Source organism: Camelus bactrianus, chromosome 12 (genome assembly GCF_048773025.1).
Source record: "Camelus bactrianus isolate YW-2024 breed Bactrian camel chromosome 12, ASM4877302v1, whole genome shotgun sequence".
NCBI lineage: Eukaryota > Metazoa > Chordata > Mammalia > Artiodactyla > Camelidae > Camelus > Camelus bactrianus.
In genome coordinates, this window is record NC_133550.1 from 26,652,081 (window position 1) to 26,671,284 (window position 19,204).

Sequence of the window (19,204 nt, forward strand, 5' to 3'; positions counted from 1 at the left end):
GCTCTGGCGGGTCAGGGTTGGAGCAGCTGAAGTCCTGGGGGCCGGAGGCTCCTTCTCCCGCCAACCGGGACCGCTCGCTAGCTGGGGACTAGCGCGCCGCAGCCGCCCCCTTGGCGCCCTCCCAAGTTCCCGGTAGCCAGAGACTCGCGCCCTCCCGACAAAGAACTCGTGGGCCCGCCCGGTTCTTTTCGGATTCTTTAAATGCGGCGCGGTGGAGCTCTGCGGGCCGCCGCCGCCGCCGCGGAGGTGTCCCGGGAAAGGGGCTGCAGAAGATCCTGGGTCCCCACGGGATGGGATTAACTCGTTTGGCCAAAGGCGCGGTGAAAAGTAGTGTCCGAGAGGGTGCACGGTAGCTAAGGTCACTTCCTCGCCAGGCGCCCAGTCCCCCTTTTGCCTCTGTATCCTGCGCCTCAGAGCTGCAGACATTAAGTGTGCTTCTCCAGGGCGAGTGGCTGGGGGTTGGAAGGGAACGATCGAGGGGCGCCCGGGACCCCGCGGAGTGGAGGGTTTTGTCTGCGGATGCAACCAATTAAGCGTGCAGCCGGCGCTTGCAGAGCTGCGCGCAGCGCCCAGGGCGGGGGGTGGGGGGAGTTGTTCGCGGCTATTTCCAAGCCTCCGCGGGCAGGGCTGGAGCGGGACTTGTCTATTGAGAACATTTAAACTCCGCTTCCGCGGGCTTTAAAACTTCTCCTTCGTTCTTTAGCCTTAAAGCGCTTCCTTCATGGCAAATAGGCCGATTAGAAAATAATCCTAGAGTCCCAAAGCTGCCCGAGAGCAAGGTGGGGAGACCGAACAATGTTTGCTTGACAGTGCGTTTTAGAAAAACTGTTGTACCTTTTTGAAATCATCAAAGGAAACACGCCAATCTAGAGGCCCCTGAGTTTTCCCGCTCTGCCCGAGCGACACATTATACCGCGTTAGGATCCTGTTTTACACCTCCCAGGAAGTCACTGCCCTTCCCCCCGCCCTTGTTTCCCACCCGCCACCGAGCTCTGTAACTCTACTAATTGCCCCCCACCTCCAAAAAAATAATCCAAAAGAAATTGCAGTGGGGTTTGGAGGTGATTGGAGGTTTTACCTTTGAGTTAAGGCAGAGTTCACAAAGAAAGAAAAATGTGTCTCCGATGTGTTTGCTCCGGATGTGCCCACTGGCGCTAGTGGTCCCACAGAAGCTTGCAGGAAACCTTCTCCAGATTCTCTAAATAGGATGCGAATTTTCACTGAAGATTTTCATGCATTTTAAGCTAATTAGTCTCATTTAATCACCGAATCTGAATGAAATGTAAATTGATGATTCACTGGATAAATATTTAGGATCTGGAATATTAATCATTGCATTTTCTTAACCACTTGAGTATTTACTACTTGGCATAGAAGCCATTTAAAGTTTTGCTAAACCTATTGATAGTTTCAATTTCTCCTTCCCAGACACTTCCATTCCTCCTCACTCCCCCAACTCCTTTTAGTTTTCTTCAGTCCACCCCCGTAAGAGTTTTCTCAAAAGAAAGTTTTGGAGAAAATGTTTATTTTTACCAAAAGATATTTAAATCTAGACTGGAGACCATTCCTGCATCTCCAAAAGGAAGTGGAGAATTGAAGCAATTATCTAGATAATTCAAGCAAAACCTCCCACAACAGATTTACCATAATTATTTGGAAATTTTAGGGGGAATGGAGTTATTTTAAGTTGAATAACTTCGATAATTGCTCCAATATTTCACTCAATGTGTTGATTGAGTCATAATTGACCTACAGTGCATTGGAGACACAGAATGATCAAAAGCCACCTTTTCAATATGGAAGATTGTTAAAATATTTATGCTGTTAGCTTCATGTTTCTGCTGTTTGAAATGCTAGTACAACGGATAGTAGTATTTGTGTAAAATGCTGATTATTTCTATCAGCTGCCAAATGCATAACTTTGCAAATTTTACACTTTTAAAATGTATGACTTTCTTTCTGGAACATGCAGCCTTGTCAGCCTTTGTTACCTTTTTAGGGTTGAAATGGAGTCTAGTTTTCATATGCACAATAGAATTTCCTCTTTGAATTCTTGGATTAACAGTATAGTTATTTCCTCTTTCTGTAAACTCTGTACCATCATCATCCATTTATGCTTAAACTGAATGTGTTCCAACAGTTCTGTTCAGCAGCACAGGCAGAAAATATAACTATAGAGTCAGGGTCAATTTCTTTCAGACATTATTGCCACAACAGCATTTTTTTCCCCCCGAAACTAGGAGCCAACCGGTGAGCCCTCTCCTAAGAGACCCAGGGGAAGACCCAAAGGCAGCAAAAACAAGAGTCCCTCCAAAGCAGCTCAGAAGGTGAGATTTCTTAAGTCCTCCCAACTTTCTCAACGCCCAGAGGAACCTCCCTGTAATTTTCCCATTCTACATCTGCACCTAAGGATTTGTCCCAAGTGGGTAACCCAAGACTCATTTCCTACCTTTAATATTAGTAAGATTTCCAAGCAGATGCTTGGCATAAAAAGTTCATGAAGATGCTTACGGTGTTGTTTTTTAAGCAGACAAGCACCAAATAATACGGAAACTTAAAACGGAGAGGGGAGGGGAGGCGGGGGAGTGGAGAATGGACGAGCAAGATTTGCACCAGTTGTGAAATAGTTAAAAACAGTTCAAAGCTATAGATTGTCTGGTGGTGAAGTTTTTGCAATTTCCTTCTAAAATAACAAAGATTAATTTACTTTGTGCTTATTTACATGATTACTGGAAAACCAGATTCTGCTATGAAAGTTAAGTATTTTGCCAAATAGATGATAATTAGAAGTAGATCCAATTGTGGAATCCTGGGGAAAAAATTCATGAATTTTACAGCTTTAAATGTGCTGATAAACTGTACTGTTTGTTTACAATAAACCTGCAATATAATATATTATATAAACCTGCAGTATAAGATATTATAATCTCTCAAAAGCCTTTCCATCTCAGGTGACATAGAAACCCTCTGAATGGGACAATGAGAAGTTTTTTAAACAAATATTCAACTCACTTTTGTGTATTTTGGGGCAGGATAGAACCCAATTAAGTGTAACTTCCAGTGTTTTTCTTTATAAATTTTAAATTGCAGTTAAAACACTTTATGTTAGGTTGCATTTTAGCTAGCAAAGAGGAAGTATCTCATTGTGAAGGTGAAGACAAAATTTGCTTCTTTTTTTAGTTTTACAACTAAATCAGGAAAAAAAAGTTGCTGTATTTCATTTGTAGGCTTATATATTAGTTAAAAACAAAGGTTCAAAATTCAGAAGTAAATTTTGATGTATCTTTTAAGTAGATTTGAGTACAACATGTAAAGTAGTTGTTAAAAAGGACTATATGCTCATCTTTGGGGGATTCATGTTTTGTGTGGTTTTCTCTGACTGTGGGCACTAACCATATTATATTTGATAGTTTTCAATGTTGTAAACTGCCATAGCAACCAGTGATACATATAAAGTTATTTAAGAAGCAACTATAAGTTCTTGTCTGTTTTATTTTAATTGTTTTGAAAGAGCAGATTTCTAATATATTTAAATATAACTGCTTCTCAGAGGGGGGATTTAATTGTACTCACATTTAATCAGTAAACTTTTAAGTAGCTCTAACTTATCATTTAAAAGTGACAGTATATAATCTGATATTACTAATATGAATACTTTCTATTTGTTACATTTTACCTGCTTTATTAAGTTAACTAATTTAACAAAGGAGTTTTTTTTCAATGTGCCATAAATTAATTTTATCTTAATTTTACTCTGATGAGATGGCAAACAAATATCTTGGTAGGTAGATGCCATTTAAACTGGGGCCCAATGACTCTGAAAAAAATGCAGCATTATAACATTTCCCAGGAAGAAACCTTAAATCTCATCATCAATTACTTAAAATTTAACATAAAAGAAGGAAAAGGAATTATCTCTCAGATTTTACTGCATTATCTTTTTTTTGAATGAGTAATGAGATCCTTCCACCATCTTCTCTTCGTTTTGATGTGTTGGCCACTGACTAACAGAATCTTTATTGATAAAAGGAAAAAGCTGAGACTTGTACCTAATTCGCCATCTAAAGCAAAAATAACAAAAAGTTGATCTCTTCCCAACTAAGGTTTGACTTATTCTTAGTTATTTTGGTGGTAGGCGTTTACAAATGACCCTAGGGCTACTCATCTTTCTGAGAATTCTTCATGTGTATGCATACAGGATTACAACTTCCACAACGAGAAGCAGGTTTTCTTTCTCACAAAGAAATTTTCCTCTGAAATCTTTCATCCTTTCAGACAAAATTATTTCACACAATTCTGTTATGAAAGTCCCCTTTCTAATAGAAATGGGTAAATATTTTTGCTCATAACATGACTGTTACATTTCTTCAGTTTTATAAATTACGCTTCATTTGGAGAAGATAATACTTTGCAAAATAATGAATGACATTGATGAATTGTTCATGGCATGTGTAAACTTAAGGTATTTTTACTTTCAAATCAGTATTTATTGAGTTTGCTACTACCCTATGTAAACATGATTATCAAACATATATTTGTTTGTCCAATGTATATTTCGCTCTAATGAAACATATTTTTATTAGGATTTTGAAAAGTAATCCTTTTTAGAAAAATTTACATTGTTTATAACACATAAGATGAACATACCCAGCTAGACTGACCAGGGTAGTTATAAGAAGTCTTCTGTGATTAATAAATTGGGAATTCTCCTGCAAACCAAGATTCATCAAAATGGAAAATGTATAACAGAAACTGGTAAGTATGTAAGAGAACAGAACACTAAAATGAGAGGAGACGCGGGGACACTGGAATGCTGATGATGTTGTGTGTTTAAAATTTCTTGCTGCTTGGAGTTTCTTTACTTACAAAGTTTGTATTGGGACTCAGTAACTGGCCTTGGGGCATTTGAAAACAAAACTGCTTGTTGGAAAATTAGCAGTGTGAAACTTGACAATGCATGTGGAATGTTTCAAGACCAAGTGGAAGGCTACTAAATTAGCAATCACTTTAATTTCAGGCCATATTCAGTATAAAGTTGATTTGTATAATATATAAAACAAACATTTATAAAAGCAGAAATTGTTGTGCTTGTAACTTTTGGAAGAGAAAATAATTATTCTTCAATTTGCTTCTGTTCCATTATGACAAATTCCCATGATGACTCTGATGTAGCAATTCTAGTCATTCCTAAGAACACCAATCTGAGTGCTCAAAATTTATCCCTGAACCAGTTTCATATTGTTATCTTAATAAAAGGAATCAGAAGTTAATATTTTCCTGAATAAATAATGTACTCGTGTATGTGTGTGTCAGTGTATGGGTGTCTTGACCCTTTTATTTATGTTTTAGTTTGAGATATACCTGTGACCAGTTGCCACTTAATTTCCTTTTTATTTTGCTTTGTTTTCCTCACCTGTTTGTGCTGGATGGAAATAGTTTGTATTTTCACATGTCTCCTGGGGAGAAGAAAGACATAATCTCCTTTAGGTTTAGTTGAGGGTTTTTGTTGTGGCTTTTTAATCATGAGGGAACACTGAAGGGGTTTCTTTCACTAATTCTCTGGTGTTTAAGGTCACAAGTCAAATTCATCTGTAAGTCTCAAGCCAGTTCTCTTTCAGGTACTTTTAGGAAAAAAAATTTTTTTTTTCTGAGATTGAATTAAATTTTAATAGAAGGAATTGCATGTAAAAAAAGATTTCAGGTGTGAGATAACCCTACTTCATAGTATCATAGATTTGCTTGAACTACCTTTTGACTTTAATGAAGAGAACTAGAGAGCAAAGTACAAAATAAATATATCATCTAGGTAAAGTAGGTATACTTCAAATAATGTGTTCAGGCAAACATTTAACTCCTATCTTCCATTTGCCTGTACAAAAAAGGTTTGATATGAATTGCATACTACAAAGGCAGATTTGTGCTCCTCTAATCATGTTCCTAGAAAGGTGGTTGATTTTTCGCAAATCATTACTGGCACCAAACACAGATATTTTAGGATGAGAGAATGTGGGTTTTCATCATCATTGCAGATAAATGTTAGAGCATAGATGCTGAGTGAGGACGGGATTTTTTATAGGAAGCAGTGGGTCCAGTTGAGGAGAGTAACCAAAGGCATCATCATAGGTAAATCAGGAAAAGGTGGTGTTAGATGTTGACACATAACTCCAGCCTATGGCTTCTATGTCACTCGTATCCTCTGGGTTTTAATGGACAAGTAATTTCCACTGGGACTCAGGGTTCTATCTGAGTGTACAGATGAATCCAGTCAGGTGGAATGAAGGAAAGCCCAGTTGTCTCCATCGTCTCGGTCTCTTAGGCTGTCTCACCTAAACGGTGCATTTTTTTCACTTCACTTTGCTGTAGAGGACTGAGCCTTTGTGCATCAATAAATTCTATCTCACAGTGCCTTTGAGTCATCATAGATTACAATCCAAATTTGGGAGATTCAAATATATTTGGATTATTTTATGAAGCCGCTTTACTTCAAGGGACCCAGAGATCTCATTCTCTGGTAGTTATTCTTCTGGACTTTTTCATCAAAAGCCTCTCATGACTTCAACTGACCTACAAATCTGGCTCATTTCATCTCAAAGTCTTAACAGATCATTTTGCTAAAAGAACATACCAGGTTGGTATTCTGTTGCATTTCAGTTCTTTTTTATTGTGGATAGATGGGTGCTGAAGAGCATTTTATGTCAGTTAAATCATTGAGAACTATCTTATCTTGTTAGTTGACTCCCTGCTGTTTCCAGAGGTCATTTTGGAACCGTATAGCTTGGCACAGAGATGAACAATGAATTTGACTATCCTAAATTCTGAAATTTTTAGCTCTGGATTTTTGTTCTGCCAACCAGGGGAAAAAGTTGGAGAACTGATTATGTTTTAGACTGCTGCTTTATTCTCTATTGCTTTAATCCACTGAATAATGCTGAATGGCATCTTCTAATTGATTTAGCAAGGAGTAGTCACAGCCATTTTTCCCTCCAGGAGAATGTAGGAAGCAGTTTACTCAGAAGGTAACCCCTATGAACTCTCATATCATTGGTATAGATTTTTCTGATTACAAAAGAGGTAGAGAGAAGGTTGAAAGAGGAGGCTCTTAAACTTTCAAAATAGCATTTCCTGTCATTTTGGCCTTGTCTTGAATTTGGTGTTTGTATAGGTGAAGACAGGCGTGTGTAAATAATAACATGGGAGTTGACAACAAGGACTTCCTTGGGTAGAATGACCATTAAATACAAAGGATGATAGAATTTACTTCTATTTCCCTTTGGAAAAATGTAAGGTGATGGCAAACTTGTAACATCTTTTAAAGACTAAAAATGGCTGCACTTACAATTTTTAAACTCACAAACTCGGTTAGGAAAAAGGTAAGGGTGAGAATTCCTTAATAATTGAATGTGATTGATAAGTCCAGTTGATTTTAACGCCAGTGCACAGTGATTTTCATTGTTTATATTTTTGGAAGAACAACTGAAAGATAGAAAATGTGACTTTCTATACTTCTTCAGATGGCTCCATCAGCTCTTAGGTCTGCGGGTCTTTGTCTTAAAAATACGTGTATAAAGATACAGGAAAACAAAGCAAGGTAATCCTAAACCCAGACGTTTTCCTGGCGCTCTTGCGTGTGTGTGCAGATGCACTGATTGGTTTGGAGTAAGGGAGTTCTGGCTTTGATGCATTATCACAGTATATAGAAAATATGATGTGAGCATTTAGAATAGCAAAAAATTAATAGCTATCTAAAATAAATCTGACCCAGAAGTCAGAATTGGATAATGGTTCTTGGTTCCCAATCTCAGCTCTTATCTATGCCTTTATAGGAAACTTAGAAAGATTTCACTTTTATCTAGTCACTTAATTTCCCCCCAGACAGTTTTTTAAAAATTCTGCCATGGATACTTTATTTTATATGGGACTATATCCCAGGAGAATAGACTCTTTAATGCCTTAAAATCAGATGGGGGTCTCAGTTCTACCACTTAGGAATGTGGGCAGATGGCTTACGTGCCCACTTAAACAGAAGAAGTGGTAGCTGCCCTACTTAAGTAAGATAATGCTCAGAAAATCACTCGTTACTTTGATTGGAAGCTTTCAGAATTGGGAGGTACTCTTTTTAAGGCTAACATTTAAAAATATGGAGGGAGTTAAGTAATTACAGTTGACTGCCTACTAAATGCTGTCGCTTTTGTCAGGCACCTTACCTGTACATTAGCTCCTTTAATCCCCTGATGTCGGCATGAAGGTCTTCATTTCACAAATGAGAAAACTATGATTCAGAGATGTCAACTGCCTAATGTTCAACTCTAGTAAATGGGAGAACCTGGGTTTGAGTTCAAATCTAACTCTAAAGCTTTTGATGTTTCCACTACTATGTGCTGTCAAATACCTTGCAAAATATTTGCCACAAGGTAGATTATGTTATCTCCAGTAACCAGAAATGCAGTTGAAAGTTTGGTTTTTAGAAATCTTTGGAGAGCAGTTCCCTACAAACTTATAAAGAGACTGGAAATGTGTGCCTGCTGCAACCCATACCTACAGACTCCTGGCCCCCAAATAAACCAGAAGGCTATGCCTTTGGAGATCATAGCACATCCAGAAGTTTTTTTTATTTGTTAAATGAAGGGGGCTGGATGAAGTGGTTTCCAAAGCCCTACCAAGCTACAGAATTCTGATGGCGAGAGGGAAATAAGACATGCATGTGATATAAACACCAGTGTTTCTTTCTTTCCTTCCTTCATGCAGTAAATACATAGTGAACACATCTTATGCACCAGACTCTAGTGCTAAGCACTGTTTCCAAGTTCAAGGGTTATATTTGCTAGATGAACTTTCATTCTTAATTTTTTTAAATGCAGAATACATTTAAGAGCCTGGAGCACCAGAACTTCCTAGAGAAAGAAATAATTACATTTCTCACTTAACATTCTTCCCAACCCTCGTGAGCTTGCTTCGAAAACATCTTCTAAAATTAAACATACAGTTCTGAATCTAAGCTTTTTTACAAAGGCAAAAATAATGAATGAAGACCAGCCAGGAAGAAATAACACTTTTAACATATGATGGTTGCAAACATTAGTAGAATAGTGCTGGTCATAGTCTGAAATTTCAGTTCCTACAAATGGCAGAATTCTCACCCTCTTTCTGAACCCACCCCCCCACTCCCAACCTTGAGATAAGCAGTAAGTACTTAGAATAAGTTATTGTCTCAGTCATACATGGGTTTGTAGTATGGAACCAAATTCCACTCTGGCGAAGGAAAACCCAAATAGACACTTACAGAATATTGCATATGTTGACATATTAAAAACAAAACAAGCTCCCAAAATGTTTTGCTTGTTTTCTATTGGAAAATAATATCCTGAAGAGCATTTAAACACGGGGCGGGGGGGGGGGGGGGTTAAACACAGTGTTTTCCAGTGTGTAAAATTCCTGGATCCATGCTGGTTTACAAACTAAAATCCTAACTGGTTTTGCAGCCTTTGTGAAGTTTGATCAGAATGATTAAATAATGTGGGTTTTAAGGAACAATGAAAACCTCCCAGATGGACGCCACACAGCACAGCTAGTGTGTTTCTTCTAGAGGTCCTCTCAGAAGAGGGTTTCAGTTTACAAGTATACTGGCCCCCAGACCAAGGAGCAGGTTTGCTTTTAACAAGTCCAAGTGATAATGGTGATATTTTGCCCTTTCGTTAATGGTGTGAATTTTATTTTTGAATAGACTTTTTGTAAATGGGATGCTCATTGTCAAGTCCTTTCGTTTGCAAGGCTTTCTCTCTCTTTGAGAGATTTGCTTTCTCTAACTTTGAAATGCAGCTCTAGAAAACAGCCCTCTCTTCAACAGACTTTAAATACACCCAGATCACATCATGGCCCCCGGAACATAACCACTGTACAAAAAGCCTGGTGTGTAGTGCTGTTAGCCTCTCAGATCAGTAGCCTCCTGCCCTCAACCTCACCTAACATCCCCATCCCCATTAAAAAGGATTTCTATCTTCCGTGTTTGTGTAATTTACTACTGAGTGAACTGCTCCAGCTTACAGTTGCTCCCAAAGATTAAATCGGACACTGCTTCTGTATTAGGGAATTTGGTGCTTATGTAATTCACGATGTACTAGCCAGAGTTTTCTTAAAAGTCTCATTCGCAAGGCGACAGTTGGGTGTCATAGAATATTTGCATTGACTGAACCTTCTATAAGTTTGGACTGACTCGAAGGAAAACTTTCCCTTGAAGAGTTCCATCTCGTTAGGAGGGAAAGAACATTCACTGAGTTTATGGCAGGCACTTCGCTCCTTACCAGAGGAGCCACTATCTCCATTTCACACCTGAAACCAAGTTAAGGTTTTCAGGGACCTGCCCCAAGTCATAAAGCTAAAATGGCAGAACAGAGGCTTGGATTGAAACTTTCCAAAGTGGAGGCTGTGTTTCTCTTTAGGTACCTCCTTCTTTCCCTAAGATAGCACCCAGAAAGAGGGTGTGTGTGATTCACTGGGCATTCCTGGCTTTCACATAATTTAATCCATGCCTTTACAACTGAAGGTACGACAAGGCCACTGACCCCTGACAATAAATGATTCCTTTGTGGAGCTATTCAAAGTAGTAAACGATGGTTCGGAGTGCCCAAATCTGATGCTTAGAAGACGCTGAACCAGTGACCATTCTAGTTAACTAAATACCTCCTTAATAGTCGTTAAATGCGTGTATATTAAGAGAGGGTAGCATTGTTAGGAGGGTGAGAGGCCAGTCTTTAGAGTCCAACAGAACTGGGTTCAAAGCCCAGGTCTGCCGTTTACCAGCTCTGTGTGTGACCTGAGTTATTCACCTCACCTATCCAAGACTAAGTTGCTCATTTGCCAAATAAGAGAAATAATAATACTTACCTTATAAGACTGTTGTAAAGATTGAAATAACACATGTGCATGACTTAGCCCAGTGCCTAGATTTTAAATGCTCAATAAATGTGAGCTAATGTAATCATACAAAATTTGGGTTAATTCCTGGAACTTGTTAGATAGTAATGCCAGCTCAAGAAGATATTTGTTGAGAAATCTTGAAGTTTATTTTGTCTGTCTGTCTGTCTATCTATCTATCTATCATCATCTATCTCCATCTATTTTTACCAGGCAGATTGAAGAGAGAAGGGAGAGTGATCTGGTAGTGTAGACAGTTATAACAGGTAATTTTAGTATCATTGTACCAAGTACTTACTGGCTGCTAACCCAGGTAACAAAAATAAAATGCAAAACAACTCATCCTGGTTCAGGTTACCTATATTTTTGTGTTCATATAGCCTTGAGATGATTCCCATACACAGAAGAGTGTGTACTAAGTTTTCTTTATCCTGAAAATCATCAACATGTATTTTTATAGGTAGTGTATGTGGGGGGGGGAGTGTATTTGGGGACAGGAATAGGGGTGATAAACCTAGGGAAATTATTATGTTAAATTTTGACTCAAAAGAGAGAAAAACAACTATGTCACCAGAAAAATCTCCTGTGAAGTAAAGCAAAGAAACAAACTCTCAAGGTAGTGAGAAGTACATTCATGTCAGGTGTGTGTTGAGTCTGGAATTGTTAATAATATACAATTTTACTAATTATTCCTTTTAGACTCCCTAGTTTCCATCTCAAGGGCAAACATTGATATTTCTGCCTGCTTCTTTTCCCGTCTCTGCTTTGGGCAAACTGATTGACAGGTGATTGTTTGGGGCAAGGAATAGGAAATTAACTCTGTAGAAGTGTGCAAATGTTTGCTTTTTTGAGTTAGAAGCTTATGTATTTTTATTCACATTTAGATTTGCTTTTGGCTAGCAATGTAGGTGGAAATGCTTTGTAAATTGTACAGTAATGTATCAATGCTAATTTTTGTAACTTTAGTTGCGACATGGAAAGAAAAACCATCATTTAAGAATTTTCTAAAAGGCTACTTTTTGTAATAATGGATATGTGGGAATAATTTTTTTTATTACAGATAGAAATAAGTGCAAAATGGCTTTTTAAAAGCATTTTCATGCATTTCAGAGATCACTCCAGGGGAGTCTTTTAGGGGGAGGGTTGCATAGATACCTCTTTATGGAGAAGATGAATCTTCAAGGAGAAAGAAATTATTACAGCAGTCTCAATACCTCATCTGCAAACCGGAACATTCTTACTTGAAATCTGTCCCTTGGTGCCGCACTTAAATAATGTCAGGTAGGAAATGATATGACTTCCGTTTTCATTTTGCAGAAAGCAGAAGCCACTGGAGAAAAACGGCCAAGAGGCAGACCTAGGAAATGGGTGAGTAATAAGATAAAAGTTTCTGTTCTTTTTTTTTTTTTTTTTTTTGTAATGAAGCATTTCTGTTTTAAAGGAAAGTTACTTTTATTTTATCGATACGGTGGATTTCTAACTCCTGGTTTGATGAATCTGTGAAAGGGTTAAGGTGAGCGACATATCACTGCTCCTTACGCTCAGGCTCCAGGAGTTTGCTCAAAACACTTCTCCTTCCTGGGAGTGACTCCCTTTTCTGTCTCTTATCAACATGAAAAGAGTCTCCACTCTTCCTTCAAATGGGGTAACAATGAGATGATTTGTTCCGTGGGCTGAGTAACTGAGGTTAAAGGGTATTATGAAACCTTGGAAGGTGATTACAAATGGTGATAAAATTCAGATGAAATGTGGATGAGGTAACTTTTTAACTCTTACTTTTCGTTTCTTTTTGTTGTTGTTTCCTGGATGGGGCTCTGCTTTGGACACGTCTCCTTTTTTGAGGTGTTTTGTGTTTTCCTTTTTCACATTGGCTTTGTTAGGAAACCAGGTTTTACTTTCCAGTTTTTCCTTCTCGGTAGTCACTCTTACATATGACGTTATCGACAGCAGCTTCCATGCGAGTGCACTGGACCCCATGGGCACACAGGTCCTGTATCTTTTTGAGACCAGGAATTCACTGATCACTGAAGAACTCTGCCAGTTTTTACTTTTGAACCTTGTTCTTCATGCTGCTCTATTACCATATTCTTCTGGTCTGTCTTTCCCACTGACAGAGGAAAAAAGTCTTAAAAATGAATAAAACCATTTCTCGAGAAAGATGAAGGCGTCCTCTCCACCTGGGATCATCTGTGGTCGATCTTGGCTTTCCTTTTCTCCCTTCCGTGGTTCGTTCTTCCTGCTTCACCTTTTTCTCCAGTTCCTTTGCTTCTCTGCTGGATTACCCTTTCCTGTTAGTTGGCCATTCCTCTCCCCGCTCAAATTCTGCATCCTTTTCTATTTAAACTTTGGGATTGCCTTTCATTCGACTTATTCATCTTGTATTTTTTTTCCCTCTGCTGAACATGTGTTGGGATTAGGTTTTTTAGCACAAGGAAATGGGGATGATCTTTAGATTAAAAACATCTCACTGTTACAGTGTAGCCTTAAAGTAAGAGCATTTCATTCAACCTCTGGTCAACAAATGAGTTTTCCCCAAGCCAGCCCACCAGGCGGTGATCATCTAGACTCTGCTTGATTACCTTTAATGTTAGGAAACTCACCACCTCTTAAGGCTGCCTCTTCTTTTCCCGGAAAGCTCTGAACATTAGAAAATTCTTCCATCTGAATCTGTGTAGCTTCCACTCACTGTCCCTAAGCCTCCCTCCTGGGGATATCCAGAGTAATTGTTATTTTACTTGTGATAGCTCTTCAGATATTTGAAAACAGTTAACATATACCCTTTGTTCTCTTTCGTGGTTTGTCCATGTCTGATCTTTCAACTTTCTCCCATAAAGGAACAGTTTTTCCTTTTCTCCTCTGAGGCATGCTTCTTTTTCAGTCCTTTGAAACAATGCCACCTAGAACTAAATATCATATTCCAGGTGTAGGCTCCATAACCAGTCGGTTTATTACCTCTCTTGTTGGACATATGGTTCTAGTTACCTGTTACTGCTTCATCAACCACCCCAAAACTTAATAATGTAAAAAAAAAAAAAAGCTCATAGATTCTTTGGGTCAGGAATATAAATGGGGCCCAACAGAAAGGCTTGTTTCTGCTTCAGGGTGTCTGGGGCCTCCGCTGGGAGAACTCACGCAGCTGGGGGTAACTCTTGTGTTTGGGTAGAATCTGGAGGTGTCTTAGTGTTTTTGAAGAATTGGCTTGAAGTCTGGCTGCATCTGGGGGTGCCCCCTGGAGCACCCCTACACATAGCCTTTCCAGCTTGGTGGTCTCAGGGTGGGTAACCTTCTAACATGCACTCAGGGCTCCCAGAGAAAGTGTTCTGGCAAATGAGGAGAAAGCTGCAAGCAAGGCTGTTTTTGAGTTAGTCTCAGAGGTCAGAGGTGCTGCTTCCATTGCACCCTAGTGAGCGCTCTGCTGACTAAGTCGGCATTGGCATACATCTCAAGTATACGTCTGCCATCTTCTAAGCAAAAGAACTTTGAAAGGACATCTTATCACACTGAACTCATCAGTAAGAAAACCTGAATAAACTTTCTTATAGGCAGCATAATAAAAAACAGATAAGTTCTTTGAAGTCATGAGACTAATGTTGCTAAAATGAAATGAAGTAAATTGTAAGTAAATACAACAAAAGTTAACCAGCATGACAGCTTCCACCAAGTGTGGCTTTCCCATCCTCCCCGGCCCCCAGCTTTATTGAGATATAATTGACATATAACATTGTGTAAGTTTAAGGAATACAGTGTGTTGATCTGATACTTATCTACTGCAAAATGATTTCCACGGGAGCATTAGTTAACACCTCTATTATCTCACATAATTACCATTTCCTTTTTTGTGGTAAGAACATCTAAGATACACTGTCTTAGCAACTTTCAAGTATGTAATACAGTATTGTTAACTCTAATCACCATGCTAGATCCCCAAAACTTATTACTGAAAGGTTGCACCATTTGACCAACATTTTCTCATTTCCCCCACCCGCCTACCCCTTTAGCCCCTGGCAACCACCGTCTATGTCTGTTTCTGTAAGTTTAGCATTTTTTGATTCCACATCTAAGTGGTATCATGACAGTATTTGTCTTTCTCTGTCTGACTTATTTCATTTAGCATAATACCCTCCAAGTCCAGCCATGCAGATGGCAGGACTTTTTCCTTCCCCCTGGCTGAGTAATATTCCTTTGTCTATGTGGACCACATCTCCTTTATGCACTCTGAAGTTCCAGATCTTGCCGGTTAACTGGTCTTCCCACCTTTCACCTTTTCTGCCCTTGGCTGTTCTATCCTGTTTGCAAGTTAAACCATAGGGTATAGTCACATCAGTGCTCTTCTTAGCAACTCCTTTTGGTCCCACAGCCGGCTGCTGAATTGGTTACACCCTTTCCTAGCTCTTGGAGGTCCCCACAGTTTGCACCCACCGCTCTTTATGTCTTTATTTCCCACCACTCATCCTCACATGGCTGATGTTTCAGCCCAGCTGGAATAAAATATGTAATAATTAAAGGATCTCTCTATATATTTTTTCTCAATGGATCCTTTTTTCTCAATGGATCTGGATTCCAGGCATCTGATATTCATGCTGGATGAGAAGCCTGAGTGAGGCACCCACCACACAAACCCTTGCCTTTCTGGGAATAACTGGGCCATCCTCATTGACCCTTGTGGTTTTTAATTTTTACTGGCTGTGAGAATGGAAAATATTGTGTAGTGAATTGTTACAAGACCCCGATTTGTTCCCCAAAGAAGAGTTGTTCTACTTAGGAAAGGAAATAAAAGGAAATTGTGTATTTTTTTTTCTAGACAGCGTGTTTCCTCTTCACTTGTGTATATGCTGTTGGGTAGAGGGTGCAGCCAGTCCCAGCAAGGCATTCAGTTCAATGGCATTCTTTACTGGAAAGCTTGTACTAAAGAAATAAATTATTGCATTTTCCATAGGAAATGAGCCTTGTACTTTATAGTGAGTTCAGTTCTTTCCAACAATGTCACTCACTGATTTCCTTGTATTGGAGATGTATTTTTGAACTGACAGGATTTACTAGGTACAGGGCCTAAAAGCCAGATTGCTCCCTTTTTATTCTTCTGGGTTGTTTTGTTTTAAAGCTCTTTGGCTTTTAAAAAGAAGTCTTGTACATTTTATGTTGTCATATAAGAGGCCTGAAAGAAGATACCTACAGTATAACCCTCTCATCTGCTGTAACTGGAATTGGTGGTTGGTAGGTTACTCCAAAGCTGATTGAGCAAAAGCACGTAGATGTGGGAGAGAAGTTTGCGCCAGTCTTGCTTCTGCAGGGGACAGAGTGCTGACTAATGCAGTGAGGACATTAACTAGATTTTGGTTAAGAGCACTTCTACTGTTTACTTTATTCCCCGTTGTCTTTGCACCCTACACCCCTACCAAGCCTGAACTAGACTTCAGATCTATTATTTTGATGAGCCACTTTGGACTTTCACATCTTTTGTTGTGGAGGAGGTGAGAGGTAAAGAAGGAGGGAGAAGTGGGACCTGACTTTTCTGCTGGTCTTGGAGTTGGGGGTCCAGGATCTGGATTTGCGGGGGCTTGGGTTCAAATTCTGGTCTATCCCTTTACTAACTGGACTCTTGAGCAAGTTATATGACCTTTTTAAAATGTTTTATTTTTTAAATTCTTTTTGTTGCAGTACAGTTGATGTACAATATTACATAACTTACAAGTGTATGACATAGTGATTCACAGTTTTTAAAGGTTATATATATTCTGTTTATAGTTATTGTAAAATATTGACTGTATTCCCTATGCTGTACAATACATCCTTGTAGTTTATCTATTTTATATGTAGTAGTTAGTACCTCTTAGTCCCCTACCCCTCTCGTTCCCCTCCCCCCTTCCCTCTCCCCACTGGTAACCACTGTCTTCTCTCTGTCTGTGAGTCTGCTTCTTTTTTGTTATATTCACTTGTTTTATTTTTTAGATTCCACATGTAAGTGATATAGCACAATATTTGTCTTTCTGTATTTCACTTAGCATAATATCCTCCAAAATTTCATTCTTTTTATGGCTGAGTAATATTCCATTGTGTATATGTAAACTGCATCTTCTTTCTCTATTTTTCTGTTGATGTACACTTAGAGATATGCTTCCATATCTTGGCTATTGTAAAAAAAATGTTGCTATGAGCATTGGGTGTGTGTATCTTTCTAAATTAGTGTTTTTGTGTTTTTTTGAATAAATACTCAGGAGTGGAATTGCTGGGTCATGTGATAGCTCTGTTTTCAGTTTTAAAGTTCCAGTTTCCTCATCTTTAAAAAGGTGGGCAGAGTGGTACATTTCTCATAGAGTTATATGAGTCATAAATAAGGTAATGATGCACAGGGCTTAATAAAAGGCCTGGCACATAGTAAATGCTCAGTAAATGTTGGATGCTATTATTAATTCCACTATATATTTTTATGTAGATATCACCAACAGCCTAAACCCTAATGACTTCTAGCTACCTGTGGTTATACATGGAGTGAGGTGACAGTTACGCATCAAACTCACCAGGTACCCTTGGTGGTATCATTGTGTCTTCAGTATATCTATACTGAATATCATCAGGTTTAAGAATTGCTTATAAATAATACAAAAGTATATTTTAAATCCATTTGCAATTAAGGAAAAAATTTAGACTGCAGCTTATAAGCCTTTCATATAATTGCAGAGATCTGATGTCATGTGCTGTTCATCAGTGTAAAAAGTAGCATTTCTGCTGTTTCCCTCAGTGGGCACATGCAGAGATGTTCTGAGTTCTCTGAACCTCTATAGAATTCCTTTAGTGAGCCCTTCTGGCAACTGACTCTAGGTGTTTTCTATTGATTTGCATTTCTTGATTTTTGCCTTAGAAAGGAGCTGATCATGTAACTGACTTAGTGATGGAAAATATATGGGAAAAGTTTTAGAGAGTGGAGCTGAGGCTCAAGAATACAATGAAATCATAAAGATGTCAACCTTGCATGTGAAATGCTCCATCCAGATGTTGCTTAGTGAAGCAGCTAGTGCTTCTGGAGGAAAAGACGCAAGGACGAAATAATAAAGAGTAAGTCAGTGGGAACCAGGGATGTTTTTAAGGTGTTTTGTTTTCAGAATATCTTTATGAGAAAGGAAATTAACAACAGAAGGGAAATACTCTCCAATATGAATTAATGGTTTTTAAAGAGAAAAAAAAAATCATTCTGGAGATACTGAGATTGACCTAGAAATTGACCCAAGGACCAGATGCTGAAGCTTAACTTCAATTGGTCACTAGAAAGTTACTAACAAACCCCAGCTGTTTTCTTGGGTTGCTTGATTCTCTTTATTTGGTAATGGGGTGTGTGCAGTGCGTCGATTTAAAACAATGCATTTCCATTCCATCTCTTTTGGGGGACAGTTGTCTTTCTTTTATTAAAGAGCTTGTGACACACAGGAAAGTGATGTCATTTCATTTGTCAATCAGACTTGTGAGAAATTTAGATAGGCAACAAGAGCTCTTTGTTTTTCTAAGTTTGTAGAAATCTAGAAACTTAAGTGATGATTTAAAGATCAATTAGGAGCAACTAAATCAGAATGAAACTTACTACAACTAGACTAATTGAAACTCTTTGGATTCCTTCTAAAGATCCCAAGCATCGATGCATTGAGGAACCTGGAAATCTAATGTTGAAGTTAAAACATTAGGTTTTCATTTCCATTAGTTTTCCTCTCCAGATGTTTGTTACTTTAAAAAAAAAAACTTTTAGCCATTTGTAATTTAACACTTGCTTTGTTTAAACTGAAACTATTTCTTCGATGTTTAGAAAGGAATATCCAATAATGCATATTGCAGATAATTGTAACTTTTTACTGGAGTCAGAGGGAAAGAAATGACTTTGATAGAACATCAAAAACTGTCTACTAATGGAGTGTGTGAAGACAGAACCATTTTCCCTTGGAAACTTGTAATAACAGCATGCATTAAAAACCGGGAGATGCTTCCTCTAAAGCACATGAGTTTTGGACATATGCTTAGTAATTTAAATACAGTTTTTCTGATGCTAACAATGTGTTCAAAATTGGCAAGCTCTATTTTCTGAAACTATCTTCTTTGCAATATTTTGTGATAAAAATGGAGTTTTTTGCAAACCCTCATAGAAATTTGTGGGGAGAAGTGACTTAAGTTAATTTTTTTTAAAGAGCTTACTGCAAAATTCACTAAAATGATTATTTAAAATTGCAAGATTAAATATGAAAACACTAATAAATGAATCATACTCAGAAGACAAGAATTGGATTTGATCCTTAGTATTTTGAGTCACTCT

At 38.4% G+C, this 19,204-nt stretch overlaps 1 protein-coding gene and 1 long non-coding RNA gene across 4 annotated transcripts in view; one reads left to right on the forward strand and one right to left on the reverse strand.

Annotated features, from left to right (window-relative positions):
- Positions 1-19,204, reverse strand: part of LOC141579403 (uncharacterized) — a 273,585-nt gene that overhangs the window by 217,227 nt on the left and 37,154 nt on the right. The gene's annotated exons all lie outside the window — the stretch shown is intronic.
- LOC123612969 (high mobility group protein HMGI-C) overlaps positions 1-19,204 on the forward strand; it is a 131,778-nt gene that overhangs the window by 2,119 nt on the left and 110,455 nt on the right. For 2 of the 3 annotated variants that reach the window (XM_074375085.1, XM_074375086.1), the window contains exons 2-3: positions 2,241-2,327; positions 12,229-12,279. In XM_074375085.1, coding sequence (XP_074231186.1) covers positions 2,241-2,327; positions 12,229-12,279 — 138 coding nt within the window. Of the gene's footprint in view, positions 1-2,240; positions 5,302-12,228; positions 12,280-19,204 lie in introns of those variants that run through there. The other variant, XM_074375084.1, reaches the window with a different exon arrangement.